This window comes from Dipodomys merriami, unplaced genomic scaffold, assembly GCF_024711535.1.
Source record: "Dipodomys merriami isolate MVZ:Mamm:240054 unplaced genomic scaffold, mDipMer1.0.p SCAF_29, whole genome shotgun sequence".
Classification (NCBI taxonomy): Eukaryota; Metazoa; Chordata; class Mammalia; order Rodentia; family Heteromyidae; genus Dipodomys; species Dipodomys merriami.
In genome coordinates, this window is record NW_027204381.1 from 596,876 (window position 1) to 618,179 (window position 21,304).

Below are 21,304 nucleotides of genomic sequence, written 5' to 3' on the forward strand. Positions count from 1 at the left end.
TTATTGTTTATTGGTCACTAGAATGTAGAGATAGCCCTATTCTAAAATTAACTCTTAATAGAATATTGTGTTAAGGATTCTAATTTTGAAGCATTGACTTTAGATTTCAACAGATTTTTAAAAATTCTTTGGTGTCAGAGCAGATATACTCTACTGCTTTTTTAGTTATTGAAAAGATGAAAGAGAGGACATTTCTAAGTCATAGAAAACAGCCATAAACAAGGACCAACTTTGACATTAATGACAAAGGCAAACCATAACCCTCCTCCTCTCGTGTGGAAGGAGAGGTGCTCATAGTTACTGTGGAGAAGAAGAAAGAATGGCCCTCACTATATCTACATTGAGAACATGTTAGCCCCTTTCCATAACCCTCAGAACACGAAGTAGTGTGTTATTTGTATGGAAGTATATCATATATGGAACTGTGAAATTGAACCATTATCTACCATGCCATTAGGACTCAAACTTCACTTTGAAATTCAGTGAATTGTTGTGAAATATTATCCTAGGAAGTATTTAAATTTGGAACATTTTGTGTTCAGGATTTTGTTTTTTATGCACCTCGTCTGAGAATCAATAAGCGGATTTTGGCCTTGTGTATGGGAAACCATGAACTATACATGCGAAGAAGGAAGCCCGATACTATTGAAGTACAGCAGATGAAGGCTCAGGCCAGGGAGGAGAAACAGCAAAAACAGTTGGAAAGGTATGCATTTATAGCCTTTTATTTTAATTGATGTACTCTTAATTTCATATGATTCTTTTCACTGTATTAAGATTGAAAGACAATGTTGAGTATGTAATTTTTGAGGTAGAAATTGACATATTTCTAAGAAACAGCTCTTTACAACTTCATAGATGTCTTTCTTAGAGTAGTTTGAAATTTTCAGATTTCTTTTACTTATAACATTTCTTGGGGCTGGGAAGGTGGCTCAGTGGTAGAGCGCTTGCCTTGCATGCATGAGGCCCTGCGTTTGATTCCTCAGCACCACATAAGCACAAAGAAAAAAGCCGTAAGTGGCACTGTGGCTCAAGTGGTAGAGGGCTACCCTTGAGCTGAAGAGCTGAGGGACAGCGCCCAGGCCCAGAGTTCAGGCCCCATGACTGGAACCAAGAAAAAAAATTAATTTTAGGATAAGAATGTACTACATGTTTAACTTTGAAATAACTCAGCTGAAAAATTAGATACTGAGTGTTTCTCTAATTTTGAATAAGATGTCATTGAGAGTTTTAAAAATGGAATGAATTGCTTAAAGTCCTATCAACCCTGGAATCAGATTACTGGGTTCAAACAACACAATTCGTGAGTTTGAGTTTAGATTAATTTAGTTTATGCTTTATTTGGAAAAACAAATTAGAGACTCAGATTTAACATTTATTAAGGAAGTAATTTTAAGGCACTACGATCTGTGGGAATGGAGTAATTTTTACAGTTGTGTGCTTTTGGATTTTGTGGTTCTATTCTTACACATGGTCTTTATTTAAGGTCTTTTATCATTTAAGGTCTTTTATCATTAATGAAGAGTTACGTACGTGCAATGTTCTGCACTGGACATCTGTCTGTCCTTTATTCTCATCACATAGATAGGAGTACGTTGTGGCTGTTTCTTAATAGTCTGCTTAATCAGTACAATTTGGTAATAGTGCTGTAGTTCAGTTTCATTGAAGCCAGGAAGGAAACGGAAGATAACAGTTTCTTTTCTGGCATAATAATCTATAGTTCCTTTTGGATACGTACTATGCACTTCCATGAGAATTTCTTGTACACAGTAGGTATTCAGTAACTATCTAACTATTATTCTAGCTACCTCAGGATTGGCAATCTTTTAGGAATGGCATGACTAGTTTTCATTTAGTCCTTGCTTTATAGGTCAGAGAAAAATGGCACACTTACTCCATTTTTCAGTAAGATTTTTGCCCCCATCTTGCTTCTGGCCAGGGTTCCATTAGTCGTTCTGCTTCCTCATCTCATTCACCTCCATCCCTGTAGGAGGGTGAAAGTAGCATCGGTTAGGAAAAGCTAAATAAAACCAGAACCCATTCCAAGAAGAGGCTCCATATTTGAGAGCTGGACCTGAAGTGCTCTGCAGGTCTCAAGATTTGGTTTTACACATTAAATTCTTTAGATGTACCTTGGGTCCTGGCAGAAGGCAGGAAAGTCACTGTCTGGGGACGTACATGGTAGCCATGGGTATGAATGGGATAGGCTGATCAACATCCTTTGGTGGTGAACAGCAGCCTCTAGACTTTGCCGAGGAAACTGGGAAATGAACATTCTATTAAACTTTATCATTTAGCTTTTCTAATGGGCAGAAACCTCCAAATCAGCTCTGCTTATATATGCTTTTTAGGTTGAAAGAACATGCTGTAGTCTCAAGTCCCAGGGGCTCTTTCTCCTGGGTGTTGGGAAGTACCTTGTAGGAAACTGAAGAGCTTTCCAGGCATGAGTGAGTTCAAAGCCCTTACTTCTTAAGTGCTGGAATGGGGTCCTTTACACTTCCTGTGTAGCCTGATGTATGTATAGCAGGGTATTTGTCTTGTAGTTTGCAGACTTAGAGCACTTTTGTTTGCTCCAAAGTCAAATAGGTGCAGATGGGTATCTAGAACCTGTAGGAATTTCATAATATAGGTTTGTAATGTAAAACAGACTAGAAATGTGCTTTTGTGCCTGGAATTCAAAATTAACACTAGATGGCAGTAATGTCTTTTGTGAAAAGTTGAACAAGTGTTAGGGATAAACCAAACTGATACTTTTTAATGGGAAAATTACTCTCATTGATATTGAAGTAGTAATTTGAACATAGGTCAAACATATTAAGTAACAGTCTCACATCTGACTTCTCTTCATCTTTTTGGCTTTGGGCCACAGCATGAGTCTGACCTATGGTGGGATATTGGTAGATATAGCATCAATGAATTTGGCTATATTTAAAAGAAACACTCAGGCCCTTCACCAATACAGCTTAGCATTATTTCTCATGGAGCTCTGGTCATCTTTTTTTTTTTAACAGCATTAAATATCTGTTGACATTCTAATGAAGTTGTCAAAATTGTTAAATTCATTTTATTCTAGGCATAAAGGGTACTACCCCAAATTTTTGTTGACTCATTTCAACTACTGGAAATCATTGACCTTCCAGGCCATTTTCCTGTTTAGGATACTTGTGTTTCCTTTAAACCTTTGTTATTTGCCCACTGGAAGGCTCATGCTAATCTTAAGAAGGCACTTTCCTGGGGTAGGCAACTGTACAGTTTTTTTGGGGTTTTTCTTGTTGGTTGTGGGGCTTGAACTCTGGGCTTGGACGCTGTCCTTGCACTCTTCAGCTCAAGATGAGTGCTCTACCACTTGAGCCACAGTACCACTTCCAGTTTTCTGATTGTTCATTGGAGATGAGAGTCTCGTAGAGTTTCCTGCCCAGGCTAGCTTTGAACCGCGATCCTCAGATCTCAGCCTCCTAAGTAGCTAGAATTATAGGCATAAGCCACTGGCACCTGGCTCTGTACAGCTTTTAGGATGTTGACATATCAATTGTCAGAGTTCATCCTATATATAAGGGGAAAATCCCCCATTGCCTTAAAAATAGGCTCTGTATACCATTTTCTATGTTCTATAATGTTCTAAGTTTTTAATAGTTAATCTGTCTTCATTATGACCCTATAGTGAACCTAGCAGGTGTATCTACTCAATGAGTGTAACAGCATCGCCCTATATTTTTAGCATTCCATATTTTGGATATAAGTGAATTTAACCTTTCAAATTTGTAACATAGAAATTGCAATTCCTTCTAAGGGCACAATTAGAAAATGAAAAGAAAAAGAGAGAAATAGCAGAAAAGGAAAAAGAAAGAATAGAACGTGAAAAGGATGAGCTAATGGAGCGTTTGAGGCAAATTGAAGAGCAGACGATGAAAGCCCAAAAAGGTAAGCTGCTTTTAGACATGAGGGCAAAGTCCTCACTCTGTGATCTCAATATAGTATTTCCATGTCATTTTATTTGTCATGTAAGGACAGTTGCACTATTGTAAGCCAGATGGGTGAAATCACATATGTTTAAGGCACTTTTGAATTCTGTGGTGCTCCTTTCTTTCATTTAGTTTAGACTTACTACTATTGAAGTTTTCAAAAATAAAACCACATTCTATACCTTACAGCATTAAAACAAAGGCATTTATAGAGTGCTTCATGAAAATTTAAGTACTTGAAAATGTTTTTTCTTGTTATGACTGTACAAAAATTTTTGAAAGGACGCCTAGAAAAAGACTTTATATTAGAATACACTCAAGTTGGAGGTATTCTAGCATGTGTGAGCCCCTGGGTTTGATCACCAGATAGAGGAACTCTGTTTTTTGTTTGCTTTTGGTAATTACCCAGGCAGCATGTAGCCAAAATACTATAGAGTGTGTAGAAAGCATATAAAGGATATATTGAGCAGTTTATATGAAATAACTTTAGGATATACCACTTTTACTAAGGTAGCAGAGCAAAATAAAACATTGAACAAAGTAAAATGTTTTGGACTTTTCTAAGCATTAAGATCTCAGGGTAATATGCCATCTATGATTGTAAAACTAATTTTCTGACAACCAGAACTAGCCATTCAACTGTGGGAAATAGTAGTTTCTTAAATAAATCCCTATTTGTCTTCAGAGGTGACCAGAAGGAAAGTCAGAACAACCAATCATCTTTCTAATTCCAAATGGATTAGAAATAGTTTTTTTTTAACCCCTGTTCTCTTAGAAACACTGAATTTTCTTAGTACTAAAGCCATACTTCTCAGAGCTATAGAATTGGAAACTAAGTTTAGCGTCCAGTTGCCTGTGAAACATTTGTTTACAGGCCAGCCTCAGAGCAGAAGTTGTTTCTTTGAATTCCAGTTTGATTCTATTTCTCCCACTTCAGGTGCAATATAATCAAATATATATGAAATGCCTACTTTAAGTTGTATTGTGCGAATAGAAGCATTTAGCATGTATGGAAGCAAAGGTGTAGTTTATTAAAATATATGTATATAAGTAAAGTGAGATCTTATGTAGTAAGTGCCACATGACTACGCAGAAATAATGATGAAATGTGTGGATTGGCAGTGGATCCCAGAGGGACTCACATTTAAACAAGTAACCTGAGGTCAGCACCATGTGCTCAGAATAATCTGCCTTACACTAGCAGATGTTAAGATTAAATCATACAACTCTTACATCGTTGCTTACTAAATCTTTTAATCTCATTCATTTAGGATGTATAATAAAAATATTAATGATTTTCATTACAAAAAACCACTCAAAGAAGCCCTGAAGAATATAAGAAAGCTAGACCATGAGAAAGAATATAGACCATCCCTATCAAGACAATTCAAATCAGTCATCTTAAGGCAAAGGACATCCAGTTTGTTTTTGTTTTTTCTAATAAGGCTTTGCTCAACTGTCTTAAAAGCTACATGATTAATCTGTGCTTAGCTTCCCATTCAAATGCATTAACTTTGGCTATACCTAATTAGTAATGTTTCATAGAATAAACTGTTTTTAAGAAACTTTTTTTACACATTAGCCAGCATTGTTACATAACTTCATTTATGATTTTTAATCATCCTGATGAGACATTTGACATGAAATATATCCCAACCTGTGTCAGTTACTCTTACCAATAGATATCAAAATGAACTCTCATCTCCAATAAGACAAACTATAGAAGAAATTCTGGAGTATAATGACTTCTTTCATTCTGGATATTTAGTAAAGTACCTGTGTGTGCTAGGCATTGTTCTAGATGAACTGAACACAGAAAGTCTCCTCCCTGTTTTCATGCAGCTTTTATTTTATTGAGGGGCCACCAATAACCTAAACAAATGGTAAAATCATTTAGTTTGAATCAACTATGATAGATAATATGATACCTACCTACTGTGTCGACTTTAGATATATAATTAGGGGCAAAGCTTTAATTCTCTTATCAACATGAACTGCTATTCTAAAAAAGCCAGACTCATTGATAAGTTCTACTGTAATTCTAGACTTTTATGAACAAAGTAGGCAAAATATTGATAATTCATCTCATTTTAATCTCCTTTGCAGTGGTTTTTACTGAACCATGGCCTGATTGAGCAAATAGTTAGGATACATAGGCCTTATGTCCCCACAGTGTGAAAGCATTCATCTAGAATACCTGAATGAGTGTGCATGGATGAGCCTCCAGTAAAACATGGTCTTCCAAAAAAGGCTTGAGGTTTGGCTCATTCTTATCAGTTAAATAGAAAGGGAATCATTTATGAGAAGACTAGGATATATCTCATGTTTTCAAAGTTCATGTACAACATTTTAAAAGAAACTTACCAGATTTTTATTTCAATTTTTGGCATACTGTCAGGCAGCTATTGATTTATCTACCATTTGAAAATTTTAAAGACATTTTAAAAGCTGAATTAGGGAATGAACAGATTTTGTTATGAAATCAAGCACTGTATAATTTGTCTTATTGTTGCAATAAAAAGTACACATCATAAAATTTACTATCTTGGGCTCACTGGGTTTGATTGCTCAACACCACATAAGCAGAAAAAAGTTGGTAGTGGTGCTGTGGCTCAAGTGGTAGGGCTAGCCTTGAGCTGAAGAGCTGAGGCCCAGAGTTCAGGCCCCATGACAGACCAAAAAAACCCCCCAAAACAAAAAACTAACTTACCATTTCTAAATTTATCTTTCAGTGATAGTACATATATTTGTTTTGAGCATTCACCACTTTCTGTAACTCTTGAACTTATAAAACCAAAACTCTACCTGTTAAACAGTAACCTCTTATTCTTCACTGCCTGAAGCCCCCAGCAGCTACTTGCCTTTATGATTTTGCTTACTCTACCTGCTAAGTGGAATCCTGTACTGTTTGTCTTTTAGTAACTGGCTCACATCACTTAGCATAATGGTCTTGAGGTGTATAACTGGCTCACATCACTTAGCATAATGGTCTTGAGGTGTATCCATGTTGGTCCCTGTCAGGATTTCCTTTTTAAAAGACTGGGCTGGGCCTTTGTTGATGCTTGAGTTGCTTTTACATTTTAACTGATGTGAAGAATGGCACTACTAATACAGGAATGCAAATGTTTGAGTTCCTGCTTTCAATTCTTTAAACTGGTTTGTTTACATGAATTCATGTCATCATGCCTTAGGAATGTATCTATGCCAGTAACAGTTTTTAGTAATTCATTTAGGAACTTCATTTCTTAGATTTTTCTTAGACTGCTGTTCTCTAATAAAGTTAAAGATATGAAGTGCCCCAAACCCAAAAGTTTGAGTGCTTACTTGATGCCATGAGTAGAAAATTCCACACTTGGCCACACGTCACAGGTCTCATTTACAACATAGGTGCACTAGAAACACTGCATAAAATTGCCATCATGCTGTGTATATAAGGTATACATAAGCAAGGAGTTCGTGTTTAGATTGGATCCCATCCCTAATTTGTGCTTTCGGTCTGTTGTAAACACTCGAAATTAACACTCAGCAAGTGCACTACTGAGTCACAACCAGTTCTCTCCACCTTTTTTTGAAGTTTTTGTCATCTTGAAGTCAGCTTCAAATAGAGAGGTTAATTTTTTCTAATAAAGGTATATGCTTCTAATTTTGACATAACTGGAATTACAAAATGTTTTCTTGTCTTTGCAGGTGTTTTTTTAAGGGGGAATGATGGGATGGAGGACTGGAATTTGAACTCATGGTCTCATGCTTCCTAAGCGGGCATTGTTATTTATCTGTTATGCCCTTACTTTTGCCCTAGGCTAGTCTCAGACCATGATCTCTCCTCATTTACCTCCTGAGTAGTTAGGACTGTAGACATGAGCTACCATGCCTGGATAAACTACTTAATAGATTCCTTAAAACTGCTAGTCTTTTTAACAAAGGTCAAAATGAATTCAATGTGTATTAAGATAGAGGCTAAGTTTTAAGCTGTTCACAGAAGATTCTTGGCTACTGTGTTGGTATTACTCAGGAATGAGAATTAATTATCCTTTGGATATTGTGAATATATATATATATACACGTACACACACACACACACACACATATATATATACAAATATACATATATGTGTATATATAATGTGTGTATGTGTATATAACACACAGAACTAGAAGAACAGACCCGAAAAGCTCTAGAACTGGATCAGGAACGAAAGCGAGCAAAAGAAGAAGCAGAACGGCTAGAAAAGGAGCGTCGAGCTGCTGAAGAGGCCAAATCTGCTATAGCAAAACAAGCTGCTGACCAAATGAAGAACCAGGAACAGCTTGTAAGGAATTGTCTTTGGTCTTTCTTAGTCGAAGATAAATCTAAAACTTGTCATTTCTGTCTTTAGAAAACCTGAAGCTAAACCAAATCTATGATTTATTTATAAATGGAGATCATTGCGAACAAGATTCTCAATATTCATTTAGACTTTAGTAAGTTCTGCAATAGCCAACTAAACAATTGGCTAAAATCTATGAAAGAAAAATAGTAATATCAGTATAAAAATAGAACTTGAGTTACACATTTTAAGTCCCTGCTATTGGGGCAGGATTAACTACTTGTCTATAGATTAATAAAAATTATTTTTACTTTGTCTCCTTATTAATTACTTTAGAAGCCTATGATACTAAGATCTTTAAGAATATTGCTTTTAAAAAAATGGAAAGTTGGGCTGGGAAGGTGGCTCTGTGGTAGAGCGCTTACCTTGCATGCCTGAGGCCCTGGGTTCGATTCCTCAGCACCACATAAGCAAAAAGAAAAAAGCCGGAAGTGGCACTGTGGCTTAAGCGGTAGAGCACTAGCCTTGAGCTAACGAGTTGAGGGATAGCTCCCAGGCCCAGAGTTCAGGCCCCACGACCGGGCTCCCCCTACCCCCCAAAAAAAATGGAAAGCCAAGAAAAAACATAAAACAACTGAAGCATATATTATTATGTTAAACTGTTTTATTCAAAATATATTGTTTTTTTCTAGTCCTGGTAATTGTATTGTTGATTTTAGGCAGCAGAACTTGCTGAATTTACTGCCAAGATTGCACTTCTAGAAGAAGCCAAGAAGAAAAAGGAAGAAGAAGCTACTGAGTGGCAACACAAAGTAATCATATGTGGTTTATTGACTAACTATTCTGTACTCATTGCTAAGCCCATTGTGCTGACTTTGTGCCCAGTACTTGGGGAATACAGAAGAGGTGATTCCTTTCTGTGAGAACAAGACAGATGTCTAGGGAATCCATACACATATAAACTGGGTCTTTAATAAATTAGTTTGGGGAGATAGGAAAAATACGGAATAGTTAGAAGTGAACATTCCACACAGAAAGGAATTGACTAAGTATAGGAAATACAGATGTTTATGATAGGTTTAAAATAAATGACCAGTGCTCAGAATTTAGGTCCAGAAATGGGAGACATGTCTAATCTTGACTGCCGAGGCAAGGTCATAGAGAATACATACAGACGTCGGTTTCAGTGTTCCAGAATAGCACTGTAGCAGAATCAGGTGTGATTTTATAAAAGTAACCTATTTATAATATATGAAGGGTGGATTGGGATATTGGATACTTAAAGGATAAAAATAGGAAGGGAAAGTTAAGAGGCATTCTATGATAGACTGGAAAAAGGTGTGACGACCATTTTGGGGATATACATTTGTTGGGAGGATTTATATTGCTGATAAGAGTTCCAAAGTACATGACAGTCTCCTTTTGGAGCCCACAAGTGTAAAGTCATGTTTAGTTGGAGGGGTGAAACATACAAGATAAGGAGAAAGCTGGACCCTGGTGGGCCAAGCCTGTTATCCTAGTTACTCAGGAGGATCATGGTTCTAGGCCAGCCTTACATATAATTCAAGAAACCCTTCCTCAGCCAATAGCTGAGCATGGTGATGCATTTATGTCATCCTTGCTATGGTGGAAAGCATAGTTTAATTCAAACTTTACATCACATCAGTTCTTAAGATTCACTCACCAATTGTAATTTTTTATGCTCCAAGATATATACTTGTGATTCTTCTACAGTAAAATGTGCAATTATGGAAAATGCTTTTACTGTAAAATTTTCTTTTTACAATTGTATGTGTGCCTACAGAAGGGATGCAGTTATTCTTCTTATTAGACTACTGTTGTTATTAGAAGTTATACTTTATTTAGAGGTGGCTTAAACAGCTTCAGAGAGAAACTTAAAAATGTGTTACAGACCAGTCCTATGAACTTCAAACAGTTACTATATACAATTAGAAATGCACAGAAGAGAAAATTATATCTTACAGTATTATAAAACCCTAATGTATATCCTCTCAGAACATACTTTTACTATTCCTGTGTGTGTGAATATACACACTTATGTATTTGAATTGAGGTCTTACTGTACATGTATTTTTGTTTTAGCGAATACTCATTTAAAATTAGACTATATTAGCCAGTCACTGGCTAATCCCAGTTACCTGCCTGTAATCCCAGTTACCCAAGAGACTGGTCTGAGGTTTGTGGTTCAAAGCCAGCCTAGGCAATTCTGTCCAAGTAATTCTATCCAATTAATTGGCAAAAAGCTGGAAGTGGAGCTGTACCTCAAGTGGTAGAACACTAGCCTTAAGTGAAAGAGCTCAGAGCATCCAGACCCTGAGACCAAGACAGTTTATACATTTGGTGTAGCATTCTTGAGCATTGCATATCAAGCAGGCACATGCATTTTTAGTCATGGTGGATAATCATGGCGAGAACTCATTTTATTTTTGTATAATTTGGTTTTAAAGTTACTTGCTGCTATTCTGTAAGAATAGAGATTTCATTACTGAAATTTTGTTAGGTAAGAAAAATTGATTCTTTAAATTATCAAGAGTTGTTCATCAGCTTATTTTTTTAATGTTCAGGCTTTTGCAGCCCAGGAAGACTTGGAAAAGACCAAAGAAGAGTTGAAAACTGTGATGTCTGCCCCCCCTCCACCTCCACCACCACCAGTCGTACCTCCAACAGAAAACGAACATGATGAGCATGACGAGAATAATGCGGAGGCCAGTGCTGAGTTATCCAGTGAAGGAGTGATGAACCACAGGAGTGAGGAAGAGCGCGTGACAGAGACCCAAAAGAACGAGCGCGTGAAGAAGCAGCTTCAGGTATTCCGTTGCTTGATAAAAAAGTTTGTTTTCTCTACCTGAGGTACAACTACTTCAAAAAAACGTAAGGGTTTACAAGCTTTAAACACTGCTGACACTGGGATTGGTTTATATTTGTCCTCCAGTCATGTCTCATGTTTTCTATATCTGGTTGTATTTGCAAATGCTCATTGGTCAACTTGTGAGTGTTAAACAGAAGTACATGTTTAATTGCAAAGATAAGTAATACATTGAACATATTACTTGGCAGAAATGGCCAGCTAATTCACAGGACTAGATCAAGATTAGAAATTTTACTGTTACTATAGCTTTCCTTTTTTAAGTGGTAAAATATTTAAAATATTAGAAAAAAAATGAAGGTAAGGTGGCAGTTGAAATATAGTAGTGCTTTTCCCTCATGGTATAGATTTGAGATCTTATAGTAATATTCCCCTATAGTGACAACCTTGAACTTGACAAAGTTATTTCATTAATTGGATGAGAAGGCAAAGGAAATATACAGTCTTCAATGTTACGGTTGACAAGTAGAAATGGAAGGCCATTGTCTTCCTCCTCAAGCTCCATCACCATTACTAGAATTAAAGTAAGCTTGTACACCCTAATTAAGATTACAACCTCCCAGCGGAAAGTTGTATATGTTAAGAAGTGAAGAATTTCATGTATATGTGTTTTTGCATCTTTAAACCATTTTCTTAAAGTTTAAGAACAGTCATACTTTTTATTTTTCAAATATAGGCATTAAGTTCAGAATTAGCCCAAGCCAGAGATGAAACCAAGAAAACACAAAATGATGTTCTTCATGCTGAGAATGTTAAAGCAGGCCGTGATAAGTACAAGACACTTCGACAGATTCGACAAGGCAACACAAAGCAACGTATTGATGAGTTTGAAGCAATGTGAGAGCTGTTAATTTTGCATACATGTCCTTCATAAGCTGAACCACCAACAGAGAAAAGCAGGCCTTTGCAGATGTGATGGAATGCATCCCACCTTGCCAAAGCACTTTTATACCAGTTTGACTATGATGGCTAAAAGGAAATTTAAGGGGAGCTCTTCAATATTAAGGCAGTGCGATATCATACTTGGTTTTCTTTTCCTTTTGGGTCAGAATGGAGAATGGTGTTCCATCACCTCCTTTCACATTTTTCAGTTTTCATTTTATTTTCTGTTGAAGATTAACACTAATGATCATGTCTGACAAATGTGTATGTGTGGGTTGAGCAACTTTGTACATTTTAAAGGATAATGGTGAACATCTCAATGAGAACTGTTTTCCCTTGCCCTTTTCATGTTTTACCTGCATGTGTTTCCACATCCTCTCACTCACATTATCAGTGTGCCCTCCATGCCAACAGCCATAAATTATGCTGTCACACAGATGATTGGCAGTGTTGAAGATGATGGTAGGTAGCAGTCATTAATCGTTATGTAGAAGGTGACTTCATTATGAAAAGGATTAGCATATTTAATAGTACTGTGTGCAGCTGGGGGTTATTTTTTTTCTTAATCCCAGTTTAATTACATTGGATATTTGTTATTTGTTTACTTAATTAGTCATCTTTACAGATAAAGTGATTAGTATTTTATTTCCTATTATCAATCCTTTGGTGATTTTCTTTGCCTGCCGCTTCAGAGGTGCAGACAGCAGGTAGTTCCTGCGAGAGTTGATTAGTGAAACACTGCCTGAAAATGTTGTCTCTGAAAGACTCAGAGACTTGCTTTTTCAATAAGTTGATTTGAAAAACATGTCTAATAAAAGAAAATATATATTTGTTGGTAACTGGTTTCAATTATTAAACAAACAAACATGGACCTTTCTGGAAGGGCAGCATATGAAAACATCAGTCCCAAGAAAGGGACAGTAAATACTACCTCACTACAACCCATGCGGGGACTGGTTATTCAAACACAATGGTGTGTGTAAGCTATATGTTTTATAATACAAACAGTGTGAATCATGAAGGAATACTTAGGAGATTTCATTTTCCTTCAGAATATCTGAGTGCTAATTTTTTGACTGCCTTTTTGTTGAGTTGATTGTGGGCTCTGATTTGTATTAAATGATAAATTTTCACTGGTATACTATTTTTCGGGGAGAGGGGAGTATTCTGTGTGTGTGAGAGAGAGAGAAAGTGCACGTGTGTGCGTGTGTGTGTGTGTGTGTGTGTGTGTGTGGAATATTACTTGATAGCCTAAGAATGTCTATCTTCATTTCTTGAGTTGGTAATTACATAATCATTTGAGTATATTTGTTTCTTAATAACTTCATTTCCTTTCAATCTAAGTAAAAAACTTAAATTTGGTTTGTTAATCCTGTTTCAGAAATTATAATTTTAGGTTTTATTTAAATTATATCTTACTGAAATCTTCCTGTTAGAAAGATTTTCTAATATTTTTATTGTGAAACACCTGGATTTGAAGATACAGAATGCCTTGTTTTCTCTGTGTGGTTCAGCTACTTTCCATTTGGTAATGTGCAGTCAAATTTACATTCTCTATTAAAATGCCATTTTATTAAACATTTTCATACACAGTAGATTCAAATTGTGTCTGAAAATACCTTTTACGCTTTTTTTGATTTTGCTGACTTAATGGATTAATCTGGGCAAACATGAAGAGGAAGTGTTTTGTTTAATATATTTTTGAAGTCTCCAGGACAAAAGATAACTGGTTCATCTTGGAGTAGCTGCTGTGTGGTGATTGTGTACACACTTCAAACACTCTGGTAGACCTTACCATTCTTGCTCCGAAATAAAAATGCTTTTCCCAGGCATTAAAGCAATTTTCAAAATTGGTAAAACCTCAACTCCACTCATTTGAATTGTGTGCACAACCATTGTTAAAGATTTTTTCAGTGTTAAAATAGTACCAATTTTATTTGCTATTCATAATCTATTAGTAGATTAGGATTAAAATGGATTCAATCCATTTTTGAAGCCTGTGTGAATTTTCTAAATAGGAACAGCCATTACAGTAGGGGTTTTCATCCTGATTAAACCAGTTACATCTTTTCTCATTAGCAGTCAAGAACATATGTTCATATAGCAATGTTAAAATCCACTAATGATTATCATATAATGTAAAAAATCCACTAATGAATATCTGATGAATTCCAGTAGGCTCTTTAGCATAATTTTGTGTTGTACAATAAAATTACAGTTACAGCTCTAATTTTGGATAATATTCACTGGTTAACAATAAAGTGACAAAAGCTCATGCCCTCAAGGTTCACTGTTGTTATTTAACATGGTTTTCTTGTATATTTCCTAAGAATTATAATCTCTCTGAGCCATGAATCATCACATATTAAAAATGAGAAGTGGATAGAAAAGTTTTAAAATCCTCATATAGTCACTCTTTTCCCCAAATTATACCTTTTTTTAAACTAAGGGAATACCAGTTATTAGCAAATACTTTGGTAAAAAATAAATAAATCACTCTCAGTAACAGAAGGTAATTTAGGCTTTTTAGTCACTGCTTTCCTTGTATAGTATTTAGTTTCCTTTCCTTTTGGGAGATTGTTTCATTGTCATCAATTGACTTAACAAATTCAAAGTTATATTACAGATCATTTACCACAAATGTAGAAGCTAAATGCTGTTTTTTAAAGTATTTTACTGATTTTTCACAAAGATTTTTTTTTTCTTTCTTTGATAGAACTAGGGCTTCTCAGTTCCTTAAGCAGGCACTCTATAGTTTGAGACACACCTCAGCTCACAATGATTCTTATTCAGTATATAGTAGTATTTGTCATGACATTATTTCTATTCCCAAGGACAGGTAATTTCATTACTGTGATTCTGTAATAAAAGAAAATTTTCAATATAATGTTTTGCTTTTTTGGCGGGGTGGTGTATGTGTGCATGCGCCCATCCCAGGGCTTGAACTCAAGGTGTACTCTGGTCCTGAGCTTTTGTGTTCAAAGCTAGTACTCTACCATTGAGTCACACAGCTCTACTTCTACCTTTTTGGCAGTTCATTGAAGATAAGTCTCACAAATTTTCCTGGCTGGGCTAGCTTTGAACTGCGATCATTAGATCTCAGTCTCCTGAGTATCTAAGATTACAAGAGTAAGCCACTAGCACTCCGCTTAATGTTTTCCTTTTTTCTAGAGTTTGCTTAGCTTACATTTTGTTGGAATGGGTTTTTAACTTCTTGGCAGTACTGGGGTTTGAACTCAGGCCTTCCTGCTTGCTAGGCAGGCTTTCCTCTGCTTAAGCAAAGAACTTATTGTTTCGATTATTATTTTAATAGCTGTTCTTAAAATTGAAACTCCTTCATATAACTACTTAAAAAGAAAAAAATGTTAGACTTGTGATTTAAAAAAAAAATCTCCCCATGTTTTGTCACAATTTTGATACCATGTAGATTTAGGATGTTTATAGAAGGAAAAACAAGATACATATTCAAAAGCATCAAATTATATGTACATATAATGAAAACATCACATTTAACAAGTTGAAACTAAAGTAGAATTATTAAGTTAGCATTAATTTTCTGAACTGATCAGTAAGTCAAAGCATAGGGATTCCTAGCAAAACAAAAAAAAAAAAAAAAAGGAAAATAGTGAAATGCACCTACACTAGGAGCAGGATCTGCTCTTAAATTTGTTATAAATTAATAGAACTTTTTTCTTTAAACATAATCTAACCAAATATTCTAGAGCATTCTAAATATTCTCTATTAAAAAGTTCAGTGGATTCTGTAGCTATTTGGTAACAATATAACCTGCAATCTGAGTCCTTGTATTCTGTACGAGAAGGTAGAAAAACTAGAATAGTGATGTTGCACATTCTCATCCTTAGCTTTTCCAATTAAACAATTTTAACTTATTTTTATCCTTAGAAGATCTACTTGATAATAGAGCCATTTCAAGAATTTAAGAGCTGCCATTTCCCTCTGGGAAAGTTTGAGACTCCTTGCTTTGTCTCCTTTCTTTGGCCTCTTACAGTCTTCAATAGAGGAGCTTGCTGATTTGGCGCTATCTCTACACCTTGCTGAAGTGTTTCTAGCATTCCCTGTAGACTTGCTGTGTTAAAAAGATAATAAGATAACTAGTCCTATTGATATGCACGTTTGTGTGGCTCTCTAGCCCCTTAGCTACTTTTACACATTCATACTTAAATATAGCCAGAAACTATTTTTGAGAATGAAGAAACAAGATTTAAATGACTGTGAGCTTTTGTTTTGGCCATCTTAAAATGCTGAACATCAAGTATTAACTCTTAGATCATTTGTATTTATCACAATATCAAGTTACTTTTAGAAATGGCAGGGCAGTATTGTTGATTTGTGTTACTTGTATGCCCAGATTCCTCCAGTCTTACAGCTAGCCAGTTCCTTCCACATGTCAAATTTATTTGCCTAGTCTCCACTTGTATTGAGTCATTTTTCAAATTTGGGTTTGTTATTTGTGCATGTTCTTGACTTTGCTCCTAAGAGTAATATAGCTTGGTTTTTTTTTTCTTTTTGTGGAAATGTGGCATCAGGATATCTGAGATTTATGATAGCCTTGGAAACTTTCCTTCTGATTACACATGGGTTCTTGCACTGTGTTAAAGTTGATGCCGTGATGTCCCCTTTGGTTCTTTCAAATTAAATGTTTTTATGTTTTTACTTTTTAGAACTCAAAAATGCATGTATTTCTTGGCATCATAAGGTGGTTCTCAAGTCTTTGAAATTCAAGTCTAGTATGTGAATCGTATATATCATTGTTCTCTCACTCTATATATTTTGTTTGTTTTTAAATTGGAGATGTTTTAGCTAAAAGCTAAGAATACCATGCTGAAGGAAACTACAGAATAAGACATATCAACTGCAGGACAGTTAATGACTAAACATGAGTATGCCAGATAGGTTTCTCAAGTATGCTTGCTCCTCATAAATTACTATGTCTTCATTTCATAAGTCAAGTTCTAGACATTGGTTGATAATGATATATTAAAAGATAAAATCTGGTTTGAAAGGTTTTTTTTTCTTTCTAATTTTATAGGAAGACTCCAGCTGACAAACCAGATAGTCATTGGTAATATATGTATTCAATTTTGAGAAGTTGATTTTCAATGGAATTTTTAGGGTTTTTGAAGCAGAGCATGTTTGTATAAAATTTGTTAGCTACTTTCACAGGTACAGCGCAATGTGTTCTGTGAGTTGGGCAGCCGTTACACCATCTACCTCCAGAACTTTCCATCATGCCCTTCTTGATCCCCGTACCTGTTAATGCCACCTCCCCCATTCTTTCCTTCAGATCCCAGGTAACTACTACTCTCTTTTTCTATCCATCTGTCTTGAGTTTGAGGTTGCTGGGTACCTCACAGAGTGAACTTGCACAGTAGTTGTCCTTCTGTCTAGAGTATTTGACTTAGAATAATATCCAAGTTGTAGCATGTGTAGATTTTATTGAAGGCTGAATAAAAATCCATTGTATGCACATACTGCATTTTGTTTTTTTCCCCCCATCAGCCAGTGGATATTTGGGCCATTAACAATAATGCTACTGTGCAAATGTTACTTATGTGAAAATAGGTTAGATTCCCAGTTTCTCTTTGTTAGAAAACTAAAACTAAGATTGCTGGATTACATGGTAATTTTTTTTAAGAACTGCTATACTATCTTTTATCAGTAACTGTACTGTTCTACACTCTACTAGAAATATGCAGGGTTCTAATTTTTCCATATCCTCACCAACAATTTTTTTATTTTTATTTTTGCTAGTCCTGGGGGCTTGAACTTGGCCTGAGCACTGTCCCTGAGCTGCTTTTGCTCAAGGCTATCACTCTACCACTTGAGCCACAGTGCCACTTCTGGCCTTTTTTTTTGAGTACTTTATTGGAGATGAGAATATCATGGATTTTCCTGCTCAGGCTGGCTTCAAACCACAATCCTCAAATCAGCTTCCTGAGTAGCTAGGATTACAGGTGTGAGCCACCAGTGTCCAGCTTCTCACCAACAATTTTTGGGGGATTTTTTTCCTATTGATAATTGCCTGGTGCAGTGGTTATCTCATTATGATTTTGACTTGCATTTTCTTTTTTTTTTTTCTTTTTGTCGTCGTGGGAGCTGAACTCTGGGCCTGGGTGCTGTCACTCAGCTCTTCAGCTCAAGGATAGCGCTCTACCACTTGAGTCACAGCGCCACTTCCGGCTTTTTTCTGCTTATGTGGTGCTGAGGAATCGAACCCAGGGCCTCATGCATGCAAGGCAAGCACTCTACCACTGAGCCAACTTCCCAGCCTATTGACTTGCATTTTCTTAAGAAAAAAATTTTCCAATCATAAGAGATGTTGGTTATCTTTAAATATGTTTATTGGTCATTTGTATTTTTCCTTTGGAATAACATCCTTGTTGGTGTTGAAATATAGGAGTGATTTATATTTAGTATTTAAGATAATTAATGTCATCCTAGGATTTAGAATGTTAATCTCTTATCAAATATGACTTACAAATATTCTTTCCATCCTGTGGGTTTGTCACTTTTGGTTTTTTGAGACAAATTCCACTGTGTAGCTCATGCTGGCCTTGACTCCCAGATTCTTTACTCTCACTGGGATTATAAGCATATATCATAATGCCCGGATCTTTTTTTACTCTTGGTAGTATTTTTTGATGCATAGAAATGTATTGATAGCTGGAAATAATAGGCATGTGCCACAATGCCTAGCTGTCTCTAGTTGTCTTCTTTTAAACAAGGAACTTTCTAATGAAGATATTATAAAGGAGACAGGACCACAGGGATGCTATACCTAGTAGACAAGAGATGAAAGGCAAATAGCCAATAAGGCTACACAATGTGAGTTACTAGATTCAGGAGTGATCTTATATTCCAGGTTTCACTCTTAGATGTTATTCAAAAGGTTTTCCAATTAATGGTATTATGAAAGAATGGCATGGCTTTATTCCCTTTTCCATAAATAAGATATACATATCTGTGCATTCATTTATAGCTGGGATTTACAGAGCAATTGCTATTTATGGAAACTATCATTGGAGTTATAGGACATAAGAGGCCCCATGACTGTCAAGAAAACTAGGTGAGCCAGACTCAAATTGAGTTGAGACAAACTCAAGGTATAGGAAGACTACCAAGCGGAGAAGAAAATAGAGGTGAAATATCCAAGAGTTAAACAAGTGACAGGTCACCATGTTGAACTTTCAGTTCCATTCAGTATTTTATTTATTTATGTACTATATGATAATCCAGTGACTTCAGTGCTTAATTTTAGATTAGGTATTTCTCTTGTGCCTATAAACTTTGCTGTTAGTTCCCAAATACTTTACTTGACTACAGATATTTTAGAGATGATAGCCTGCATTTGTTTGGTAGGGTCAGGCATGGTGGCTCACAGTTGAAGACCAGTCCTTTTGGTTCACTCCTGTGATGCTAGCAATGAGGGAAGGCAGAGAGAAAGGAGAATCACAAACTCCAAGGCTGGCCCCAGGCAAAAATGGAGACCATAGCTGCAAAACAACTAAAGCTAAAAAGACTTGGGGGTATGGCTCAAGCAGTAGGATGCTTGATTAGCAATCTTGAAGCCTCAAATTCAAACTCAAGTACTGGTAGGAAGAAAAACAAATGCTAAGGATAACTCATTTTAACAAGACTGTCCCTAGTGGTTTGCAGCTTCCCCCTTCCTCAAAAGTTGGAGCCAGGGAGGCGCCAAGGACTTAGCCTTTGTGTTCACCCTTCTCTCCATTGCTCTTTTAGCCATGCCAGGGCTGCATGTTCTCATCTCTGCCATCTGTCACCACGGAATGTTCTGGGAAAGCTCAGAAACTGTTGGTTTCGGATCAAACTCCAGTCAGATATCTAACTTAATCCATAATGTAGGAACTTCAGGGGTACATTCCCAGGGTCATCTGCTTGCATTAGGAAATGTTTTGAATTTTTTATCCAAGACATTTAGGGTTTTATCATATACATAGCCAGTATGCCTGGCAGTTAGTCTCTGGGCTGTGTGTGAGGCAGGATGAATAAATGAAGGGGTTTTGGATTTCAGTTTTCTTTTGAGAAGTACTTAGTCTGTTTAGTACTTAGTCTCTTAGTAGTTTTACAATAAGTGAGCACTTACTGTAGTAAATGTGGACTGCTGCTACTATAGTCTTGGTCTGGTTAGGTTAACACATAAGCACTTCTGGCATTTTTTTTTTTTTTTTGGTTGGTTATGAGGCTTGAACTCAGGGCCTAGACACTGTCCTAGTGCTCGTTTGCTTAAAACTAGTGCTCTACCACTTTGAGCCACAGCACCACTTCCAGTTTTTGAGTGGTTACGTGGAGATAGGAGTCTCACAGGGACTTTTCTGTCTGGGCTGACTTTGAACCACGATCCTCAGATCTCAGCCTCCTGAATAGCTAGGATTACAGTGTGAGCTTGTGTGGCATATATTTTTGTCCATCTGTAGGTAGATGGCTATTGATTATTTGTACCCAATCCCTTTGGATTTCTTTTTTCTTTTTAATCTTATTTGCCTCTTAAGGATTTTACTTGTGATTCTCTCTCAAAAAAAGTGTTGGTCAGCAAACATTTATTGACAGGGTTCTAGGCCCTGTGCCAAGTCTGGAGAGACAGAAAGACATGGTCTGTCCTTGGCAGGAAATAATGAGTGGCTCACTCCCAGCAGCCAGGACAATCTGCATCTGTGTTGTGGAGATGAAGCTGTTTCTTTAACTTCTTCATATTGGAGTCTTAGTCCTTCTCCATTGGCTCTCGACTCTTGGTGACCTTATTCAGTGCCATTTTATCTGTCATCTCTATGCTGGAAACAAACTTCCCACCCAGACTCCCTGGTCATTTGTATCTTGTTCCATAAGAATCAGTGTAGGCTCAGAGGAAACCAAACTTCCTTTCCTCCCTTAAACTTGCTTGGATCTCAATCTTCCCCTTCTTGATTGAGGAAGAGCAAGTTCTTGCTTCCAGTTAATTTTGCCCAGACTTTGGCCATATATTCACTCTACATTCAAAGTCTCCAACATACCCAAGATAAGATCCCTTCATCCATCCTCCACAGCTGTCACTTCACCATTCTGATTATCAAAAAGACTTTGCATTTCATTTACTTGATTTCTTTTCTTGCTGTTGGAGTCCTTCAAAATCACTTTTATATAGCCCCGCATGGTTTGGTCTCCACTGTAGCTCCTAGACGTCACGTGCTTTCCTGTTTTCATTAAGTGGACATCTCCCCTGGCTGCCTTGTCAGCGAGCCAGACCAAC

The 21,304-nt window shown here is 36.5% G+C and overlaps 1 protein-coding gene across 1 annotated transcript in view; it reads left to right on the plus strand.

Moving 5' to 3' along the window:
- Rdx (radixin) overlaps nucleotides 1-21,304 on the plus strand; it is a 64,064-nt gene that overhangs the window by 28,937 nt on the left and 13,823 nt on the right. The window contains exons 9-14 of the mRNA XM_070038142.1: nucleotides 543-706; nucleotides 3,791-3,921; nucleotides 8,112-8,272; nucleotides 8,989-9,081; nucleotides 10,855-11,097; nucleotides 11,833-11,993. Of these exons, the coding sequence (XP_069894243.1) occupies nucleotides 543-706; nucleotides 3,791-3,921; nucleotides 8,112-8,272; nucleotides 8,989-9,081; nucleotides 10,855-11,097; nucleotides 11,833-11,993 (953 nt within the window). The remainder of the gene's footprint in view (nucleotides 1-542; nucleotides 707-3,790; nucleotides 3,922-8,111; nucleotides 8,273-8,988; nucleotides 9,082-10,854; nucleotides 11,098-11,832; nucleotides 11,994-21,304) is intronic.